The sequence below is a fragment of the Carya illinoinensis genome, chromosome 7, assembly GCF_018687715.1.
Source record: "Carya illinoinensis cultivar Pawnee chromosome 7, C.illinoinensisPawnee_v1, whole genome shotgun sequence".
In the NCBI taxonomy this organism is placed as follows: Eukaryota; Viridiplantae; Streptophyta; class Magnoliopsida; order Fagales; family Juglandaceae; genus Carya; species Carya illinoinensis.
In genome coordinates, this window is record NC_056758.1 from 43394366 (window position 1) to 43405002 (window position 10637).

The following is a 10637-nucleotide window of genomic DNA, read 5'->3' on the forward strand; positions in this document are numbered from 1 at the left end:
ATAAAAATAAATTTATAAATAATTGATATGATTTAATATAATTTTGTTAAATTAAAAAATTATTTTTATTTTAAAATATAATATATCTAACGTATCATATAAATTTATATTAATTTATATATTTATTTTTATAATTTTTTTTTTTTATAGTTGTATGTAACCCTTCTCAATTATATATATGATATTGAGATATAAAAGTCCATAATTAAGGGAACCGTACGAAACCTTTTGGATGGATGTGATTGTATAACCCAAAAGTTGTCCTTCGAATGCCGTAGTAATTACTTTTTTAAGCCGCATGCATGAAGCCGAACTCATCCGTGAATGCTACGAAATTATAATATTAATTAAGGTTAAAATATAGCTAGCCTTGATCCAGACTCCGACTAATCTTCAGTAGTACTGATCATGTACGTAGTGGCCGGCTGTTGTCGCTTTATATATATATTCTCGGAAAGTCCCTCGTGGACTAGAAATCGACTTTATAATAATCATGCATGGTGCTTGATATGAATTTCAATTCCTTGTATTTGATCCAGTTGGCATATGTATATTCTGCACAAAATAATTAATACCGCGTATTTAATTTCAAATGAAGTAGCATGAGTACTACTGGAAAACATTGATCGATAATCACATGATTTAATTAATTAAATTTAGTATTTTGTTTTATTATACAATCGATGATCAATATATAATGAGTATGAAGTACGTACGGCCTGCGTGCCTTATATATAATTAGAAACATGAGTTGAAGAAAATTAACTTAATTGATCATCACCACCTAATTATTGTCTAGAAACAGCTTATAAATTTGGACAAAATCATGTGAAATGGCTGGCAATAATAATTCTTTCGATCGGAGCTGTGAACATGCATGTCGTCCGGCGCCCCATATGATTAATTACTAATGTTGGTGAAAGAAAAACAGTTCTATATTGCTGTAAGACTTTAGGATGTCGGCACGATCGATCTCTTTCTGATCACATGATCATGTCTATCTTCTTTGAAAATAGATGGTAGTTTTCAGTGTATGGAATATGCAGCAGTATATATTGACTAGTACTACTTGATAGGAGGGGCATATATATATAACATGCAGCATGAGTGTGAACTAACATGCATATTGGAATATTAATAATATATATATATATATATATATATATATATATATATAAATATTGTATCACCTAAAATGATTCAGGTTTCAATCTTCTGTATGTTTTCCTTGAAAGAATTGTCGACTTGGACTCTGGATGGATGCAGCTAATTACACGGAAATTTGTACGTAATTTATAAATTAATTAACGAGGGTATGATCAACTGCATGCATGGGAAAATTCCCATGAATTATTGGTTTCATATTAATTACCCAGTCTGAAGTCATACGTACTGATCATCATATGGGTCTAATTTGGGGCAAAGTCATGGGTACGTAGTTCGACCCGTGCATGCCAAATATTGGATCAGATAAATTATTATTGGAAAAGGCTAAAGTTACCGAGATAATATTCGATCCGATGAATTCTCCCACTCTTCTATTTTTTAGTTTTTTTAGTTAGTGGTTAAATAAAGAAATATTTTATAATAATATTGTGAATTTTTTTTAATGTTTAAATATATAAAAAAATGAAAAAATATAAAAAAGACCAAGTGACCTTATCAAGACCAGCCTCGGGCGGCAGGTCTAGCACGACTCTGTGTTCATAACTGTTCACATTTCAGTTCTATCCAGCAAGCACGTGATGAAATCTGATCATGTTCCACGTGATGACTCGTACAGAGTTGTTTTGCTGTCACACCTGTTGAAAGGAAAAAAAAAAAACAAATATTGTGCGGTGAGTGGTTAATGTACTCCGAATTAAGCTTCAAATCACGGCCCAACTTGTCGGCAAAAATAGAACGAACGTCGTGGCTAGCTCAAAGAGAAAAAATAAAAGTCGTAGGTTAGTTGAAAAATTGGATAACGCGAAGTTTCAAAACCGCGTTAATGGCATGCATGCAACCATCTGCCGGCTATGGCTTTTGGGAAGGACCGGAAGGGAATATACCTGGAAATAAGTGAAGCTTTTAATTTGTTATTATTATTATTATTATTATTATTATATTATTGTTGCTGTTATTAATTAATAAAGTTTCTATTATTACTACTATTGTTATTTACGTTATTTAATTATGAGGTAGGTAGGCTGTAGTTAAGTACCCAACTATGAAATTAATTATATATAAGTTGATGAAATTAATGTACTCTAAGATTAGTTCGAGGCTGGCTGTACATAATTTTAAAATTTAATTCTTTTAAGAAAAATGATATTTATAGTTATGAGTGTGTAAATACAGTACAATCATTTTTAAAAAAAATAATAGATATGAGATTTATATAAAAAGAAAATTAATTTTTTAATAATAAATCACACTCTTTTTCAAAATAGTCACATGTTATTTACATACTTCATGACTATATGTATCATTACTTTTTTTTTTTTAAGGAATAAGAAAGTTAGTTGTTATATTTATATGCACATTAAACTTGATGTCTCTAATGTTTGTGTAGGTTGAGCTGTGTATCTTTAAATTTTTATTAATTAATATAAACAATTGAAAAAAGAAAGAAAGAAATTAAGAAAAAGCCATGAATGCGCCGGCCGGAGCTAGATGTCCACGACGACTAATTAAATTAATCTTTAGTCAATACCGATATGCATATGCTATGTAATTTAATTAATTCCACTCATTGACCTTGACATTTCCAAGACTTTCTGCACAAGCCGACATGACATGTCATATGTCCATTTCGTTGCAACTTTCCGACCAAACAAATTAATCCGTGGACCTCACTGTTTTCCTTTTCCTCCTTTCTCATCCTATTATAAATTCCTCATTTCTTGGGGAATTTCTCTCATCGATCACTTTACGACCTTTGAGGCACAAACTTTAATTGTACCCAGAGCATGCATATAGATGTATAATTACCTCGTTCTTTCCAAAAATCAACTCCGAATTGAAGCAGCCGGCCTCTCCATACACGCAATCATGGAATCATCCAGCTTGCAGCATACTTCTCTCGACCTCACCCTTAATCCCTTCCGGCCCATGAAAGAAGAAGTTCCGGTCATGACCACAACTTAATTAGTTTGATATATATATAAGATCTATCTATATGTTTTATTAATTCCTAGTTTGTCGATTGATCTTGTTAGAATTTTTAAACTGATAAATCTTCATCTCATTGGGACCAGAAGAAAGAGCTTGCAGGAGTTTTGGCTAGGGCTGATGATCCTCAGAAAGAATCGATTAAAGAAGAGGTGAATTCCCTGCGCGCTGACTTGACGTTCATCATGTTCACGTTGATCAACTTTTAATTTTATTCTCAATCAAATATGAGCAGTTGATGATGATCAACTTTTGATCTCCTCTAGTTTAATTACAACGTTTTTTTTTTTTTTTTTTTTAATTTCCGGTCAAATTAGTTAATAAAGCATATGGCAAGAAGGATCAGATTTAGTTACTTTGTTCTAGCGACATGATCCGATTTTCTTTTTTGCTAGTTTGTTATATCCAGCTCGATCGTTATTGATGATCTGTTCGATATCAACAACTAATTAATCGGAAAGCTGTTCTCATGATAAACAGGCTGGCTTTTTGGCCGAGGAGTTCGATCGGATAAGCTCCGAGAACAAGAAGCTGACCGAAATGCTAGCTCACATGCGTGAAAATTACAATGCTTTGCAAAGCCATTTGATGGATCTCGAGAGCAACAACTCCAATAAAGAATATTTCGTTATACCCAGGAAGAGAAAGGCTGAGAGAACTGACAACTATGGGAATATTGAGTACAGTTATAGTGATGATCAAGAGTCATGTAAAAGGCCAAAGGAGATCAGTTACTCTAATGCAAAGGTTTCGAGGGTTTGTGTACGGACTGATGCATCCAATACGAACCTAGTAAGTTCTAATATATAAGCAAGCAACTCTAGTATGAATTATATTGGGTTACATTTATCTTTGACACTGAAAAAGATGAGGGGTACCTTAGAAATTGAAATTTGGCTTCGAACTTAGAAAGTTATAGCGCTAGCTATTACTGTGTCATATACATACAGAAGTTACCCAGCTTCTATCTATTAAGAAACCCTAATGCATTGCAGGCCGTAAAGGATGGATATCAGTGGAGAAAATATGGTCAAAAGGTCACTAGAGATAACCCATCTCCAAGAGCTTATTTTAGGTGCTCCTTTGCACCGAACTGTCCAGTCAAGAAGAAGGTAAACATGATATGCTAGCTAGTCTGATCTCTCTCTCCATCTCTCTCTCTCTAGATCTCTTTCTTAATTACAAACGATTATAAAAGAGAAGTCTCAATCATTTTAATCTCTTTTGGTATCTTTTTTTTTTTTTTTTCATTTAATTTCTTATTTTTATATTGTTTTTCATATTTAGGTGCAAAGAAGTGTTGAAGATCCATCCCTTTTGATAGCTACTTATGAAGGAGAACACAACCACATGCACCCCGAGCCTCGAGCCGAATTATCATTAGGCTCGAGTCAATGTGCAAACCTTGGTTCTGTTAGCTCAGTATCATCCATGAGATCTTCACGTCCTACAGTAACCCTTGATTTGATCCAAACTGGGTTGTCTGAAAGTAACAAAAAACCCATTGAAGGAGTAGAAGGATCAACCTTCCAACAGTTCTTGCTCCAACACATGGCTTCTTCCTTGACAAGGGATCCCAAATTCACAGCAGCAATTGCCACCGCCATTTCGGGAAGAATGTTGGACTTCACTTGAAATTGAAAACTCGTAAAAAGAGGACTTAGATAGTTTATGTTGTTTTCTTGGCTCCATCGGGGAAGTAATAGAGGGATCGATCGATGTAAATAGATCGAATTGGAAACTAGTAATCATGGATTTCTCCTTTTTAATTAAATGTATTGCCATTTTGGGGTTTTGTTATGTGGAAAATATTGGTATATATATATTAAGGAAGATCAAGTGCTAGTAATTGCAATAAGAGCAGATCGAACATGATAATTAGTTAATTAATGCATATATAAGATCAGTATCACTGTTAAAGGGAGAAATTAATCGATATATTAACGATAACTAGAGGAAAGAAATGTACATGATGCGATATAGGATCGAGTATCCCGTGTTTCTTTTATTCAGCCAAAAAGGATGCTATTAGAGGAGAATCTGCTTCCCCTGATTGTGACCAAGAAGATAGTTGATTCTCCATGATTCTAGCTTCACTCACTGATTCACCTTAATTATAGGATATTGCCTTTTATTGTATATATTCAAATTATTTCCTTATTTATAATTGTACAGATTTATTGTATAAATAAAGATCACGTCATAGCATTTACACTTGAGGCATTTCCTTTACATGGTATCAGCCAGCCGGTGAAATCCTTGCCGAGATCTTCTCTCAAGCTTTCATGCCTGACTCTTCCACCAACCAGCTTCCGCTCAATACGATGGTTCACTCTAGGGGTGGGCAAAATTTCCGAACTCCGAACTCCGGCCGAATTCCGACAAGGCTCCGACTTCGACGGAGTCGGAATTTTCGGAATTCGGAGTCGGAGTTGGAGTAACTTCGACTCCCTTAGTCGGAGTTGGAGTCGGAGTCCGGAGTCCATATTGGCTCCGAGCTTCGACTCCGAATTCCGACACTTAACTTAATATATTTAATGTTGTAACAAAATTAACAAGTACTTGAGTGGCCTAATGGTGCGATGGGGTGTTTTGCCAATAAGCTGACCCGCGTTCGAGCCTCCCCACGTACAAATGATATATTTTGCCAAGTTTTTTTTTAAAAAAAACCCTCAAAAGTTCAAAACGGCGTCGTTTCGGCCTCATATATATTTATCTCTTCAGCCTTTAGGAATCAGGTCGAAACCCTATGCCGTTTCTCACCTCTTCCATCATTTTCTTAGAGCCGAAAGCTTCTCTTTTCTCTCTTACCAATGTTTCTCACTTCCTCATTCGTTTTCTTACAAATTCCTCCTTTGTTTTCTCACAAGTTCCCTTAGTCAACTAATATTACTCAATTCGTTTTCTCACTTCCATCATTTTCTCAGAACTGTGTTCGAGTTCCACTACACGTGGGTTAGGGTTTCATCCCTAACTTCTTCCCGCCGCTTCTCACCATCAGTAGCCTCCTCTTCTCCACCGCATTAAGGAGCTTCCAGGGTGGACTTGTTACAATATGCTTCTAGGATGCGAAAATCTTCTGTGAATCTGTTTATATTATTTTTTTATAATTTATGTTATTTTTTATAATTTCTGTTTATTTGTTGTTTGTTAGGATGCAAAAATCTATTCTTTGTGAAATGTTCTTTGTTCGGAGATTTTGATATTGGGTTGCAAAAGAGATTTTGATATTGGGTTGCAAAAGACTTGGGGAATGTTCTTTGTTGAGATTTTCGTTTGTTCTGTTTTTTTTTTTTTTTTGTTCTTCCATTCAACTCCGATTAGAGCTCCGACCCTCTACTCCGACTCCGACAACTCCGATCGGAGTCGGAATCTACTCTGATTCGGAGTCGGAGTCGGAGCCCAACTTGATCTCCGACTTTGGTCGGAGTCGGAGGTCAGAGTTGGGCTTTCCGACTCCGACGGAGTTAGAGCCCAGCCCTAGTTCACTCCCACAAATGACCTCTTGTGGCGTCGTCAATTTATTCCTTTACTGGAAAGTCAGGCTTTAATGGGTTATCTGGATGGGTCTTCTTCGGCACCTTCTGCTCAGATTCTCCAGGGTACTGATCTGGTTTTGAATCCTACTTATGGCACGCACATGATTGATTAATTCTCAATCTTCTTTATGCCTCTCTCACTGAGGAATGTATGGCTAAAGTTGTGGATTGCTCTACTGCTCGTGATGCGTGGCTAACTCTTGAAGCCTCTTTTTCACACAATTCTAAGACTCGGGAGATTCAATTGAAAGACGAACTCCAACTGATGCAATGAGGCTCTCGTGGTGTTGCTGAATATGCTGGTTCCTTTCGCTCTCTGTGTGATCAGCTTAGTGCTATTGGCAAACCCGTTGATAACACAAATAAGGTACATTGGTTTCTTTGTGGTCTTGGATCTGATTACAAAATTTTTTCTACCTCAATGTTGTCACAGTTGCCGCTGCCTTCTTTTGCCAACTTGGTGCCAAAAGCCCTCGGCCCTGAGCTTTTCTCTCGGTACCTTCATGGTGACTCATCTTCCCAGTCGGCTCTTGTTGCCCAACGAGGTTCTTCTTCTTCTTGGAGTGCTTCTTCTGGTCACCCAAAGCCTACCTTTGGAAATATTTCCAAGACTCCAGGCGTTACCTGTCAGTGGTGTGGTAAAGAGAGGCACACTGCCAAGAAATGTCATAAACTTGGTAAGTTATTGTGATGACCAGCTTTTACGTGTATTTTTACTGAAGGGTTGTTTTAATTTAATTAATATATTATTTTATTTATTTTAAATTAATGTATTTAAATTGGTTTTTAATTTATTTGATATTGTGTTTTATTTATTTAGTCGTTTTACGGTTTTAAAATCGTTTTTGGTAGATCAGTTTTGGTTTCCTGAGTGAGGACTGGACCTCATTTCTTTCCTTCATCTCTTCTTTTCTCTTTTCCCTTTTCTCTTTTTCTCTTTTCTTTCTTTTTCTTCTTTTTTTCCTCCCTTTCTTCCCGTGCGTCGACCCCCCGTGCGATTTCTCTCTCTCTCTCTCTCTCTCTCTCTCTCTCTCTCTCTCTCTCTCTCTCTCTCTCTCTCTCTCTCTCTCTCTCTCTCTCTCTCTCTCTCTCTCTCTCTCTCTCTCTCTCGCTTTCGTCCATCCGCCCAGTACCGCCGTGAGCCACACCACCACCACCAATCTCTTCCCCTCCCTCCGGTGAACCACCCCACAAATTTTCACCGCCAATAGAGCCGCCGTTTAACCAGAAAGTCACCATCAAGCCGCACGGTTTTAGCCCCGATTTGCTGCCGTCGCTCTACCTCCAGCCACCACCTCTTCACCACTTCATCACCGACTTCTTACCGTCCTAACCCACTCATTTTAGGCATCGATCCGTCGTCAGAACAATCCCCACGAGCTAACTCTCTGACTTGGGTATTTTGGCCTCCTACCGCCGTTTTCGCCGCCACCCATGGCCAACCCTCTCTTCTACTAGTTTCATAAACACCTCTAAGTCATTCTCTATCAATCTCGAGCCTTGGTTTGTCCCCCTTCAAAAGTGGGTATTTTACAACCCACGGCCACTGTGTTTTTACACTGTTACGTTGTTTTCTCTTCGCGCTTTGCTGCTCGCCGATCCTTTAAAAATTATCTTATAGCACTGTATGTAACAGCCCGCTAGAAATTCAATTGTGAAATTTCTATTAACTTTAAGAACCTCGTGAAAACCCCATAAGTTTTCACGAATCCATTAATCGTATAGGTTTTTGTCTAACTACATAGTTAGTGTTATTATTTACTATGGTATCAGAAGTATGTTTTAAGCATTTGGAATATTTTCAATTTGGTGCATAGTATTGCTAAAGAAAAAAATTATCCGCTGCGAATATTGCATAATGTTATATGCATGTTAGGAACATTGCATCTTATATGTCATGAACGGGGGCAGGTAACTTTGTGTTGCATGTCTCGACGCTTCAAATGTCCGTCCGATCCCAAACGGAATTTGGGGGCGTCACACTGTAAGTATTTTCTAAACTCTACTTTTAGATTTAAATATATTTTACTCTTACAATAAATATTTATCTGCTGGTTGGTTGATTCCAGACTGAGTCCGAGGAGTTCGGGAGTCGGATGGATTGAGGATTGAGTGCTTGGTTTTGGTTGTTTGTGATTACTTGGTTATTTGTGCCATGAGGTGTGCGTTACATATTGCATACATGTGCATTTTATTTTAAGTGAGAAAATCATGTTTTGTTGGCGTAAATGGATTTCGGGTGTGTGAGTCTCACAAGCCCAAGCCGGGATGAGTTATTATTTCGGTAGAGCTCCTCTGGTCATTCGGGAGCGGATAATACTGAGTAACATCTCCTGGGTTGTCGCAGGGCGACGACCGGATCGCACGATATGGTAATGCTGTCGTGTCGACTCCGTGGTCCCTAGAGTGGTGGGGACTAAAGGATGGCCTGGCCAGGTACGCGCTGGGCGCGAGTCAGGGCATCGCTCTTTTAGGTGTCACACGCGTAATCATTACCTGCGGTGTGGTACAGAGCCAGGGTGTGCGGATGATCCCTAGGAGAGATCATGGTGCATGCATAATTGGATCATTTTTATGGTTTTCAGATGTGGGCCATTTTCTGAGAAAATGGCGAGGTTTGATTTTGAGGCTTTTGATCCATTTTCTGGAAAAATGGTGGTTTGGGCCATTATCTGGGATAATGGCGAGGCTTGGTTTTAAGCGATATGTTTTTGGGCCTAATGGGTTTTTTGGCGTGCGTGAAAAAATATGGTTTTACAGGACATGTGCTTTGGTTTTTCTTTCATGCATGTTGTTTGAGTTTTATATGTTTTTATCTAGTGGTGTTTGGATTTTACTTACCTGCGGCACCATTTTTTGTTCCGTAGATTTTGGTGCAAAGTTCGAGGAGGAGGAGGACGTTAAGTCCGAGGATGTGGCTCCGCCGAATTCTGAATTGGGTTATGCTTTGTATTTGGGCTTTGAAATAATATTTGTATTTTGTAATATTTTATTAGGTATGTTTTGAACAATTTTGTATTAAATTAAGAAAAAATTTGGTACTTAGTTATTGACTTTGCTATCCGCTGTGTATTTTTCGTGCATATTCGTTGCTTATACACACACTTGACACACGTCGATAGGGTGGTGACCTGTGATGTCATTATCCGGACGTTTCAATTTTTCCGTGTCCGTGCATGGGGATTTGGGGACGTCACAGTTATTGAAGAAAGCCAAGGCAGATGGTTTGATTGAAGCATTTGCTGCTACTTCAGTTGATGAACCGACTGATTCCGAGTGGTATATGAATACTGGGGCTACTTCGCATATGACAAATGATGTTGCTGCTCTTGATAGTTCCGTTCCTTGTACTGGTAATCAGTGGGTGTATGTTGGTAACGGTACTTCCATGCCTATTTCTCGCATCGGTTCAATTTCATCCATTGTTGCTTCTCATCCTTTACCTTTGTCTGATGTTCTCCTTGTGCCTAGTCTTACTAAAAATCTCTTGTCAATTAGCAAGCTTACTCATGAGAACAATTGTTCAGTCACTTTTTTCTTCTTCTGGTTTTACCATACATGATCTAGCAACAAGAACGGTGGTGGGAGTTGGGCGATGTGAGAAAGGGCTCTATGTTCTTGACCGTGGCCATGCAAGTTTTTTATCTAGTCTTTCTAAATGTACCTCTTGTGCTTCATCTATCACTTGGCATGCACGATTAGGACATCCATCTTTTCGCATTGTTTCTTCTTTAAATAAGAATGGTGCTATTACCCTTTCTCATAAGAGTAAGATTGATTCTAAACCTTGTTTTGGTTGTCAATTGGGCAAAAGTCATCGTTTACCTTTCTCCAAGTTAGATCAACGTTGTGCCTCTTTATTTGAAAGGATACATTGCGATTTATGGGGTCCCTCACCAGTTACTTCTCCTTCCGGATATAAGTACTATTGCGTTTTGATAGATG

General features: G+C 37.8%; 1 protein-coding gene across 1 annotated transcript; it reads left to right on the forward strand.

Moving 5' to 3' along the window:
* Window positions 1–2881: 2881 nt before the first annotated feature.
* On the forward strand, window positions 2882–5002 carry LOC122315150 (WRKY transcription factor 18-like). The gene is made up of 5 exons (XM_043130929.1): window positions 2882–3111; window positions 3240–3305; window positions 3634–3945; window positions 4149–4265; window positions 4441–5002. The coding sequence occupies exons 1-5, from the start codon at window positions 2962–2964 to the stop codon at window positions 4786–4788; spliced, it is 993 nt and encodes a 330-aa protein (XP_042986863.1). The 5' UTR covers window positions 2882–2961; the 3' UTR covers window positions 4789–5002.
* The last annotated feature ends 5635 nt before the right edge of the window (window positions 5003–10637 follow it).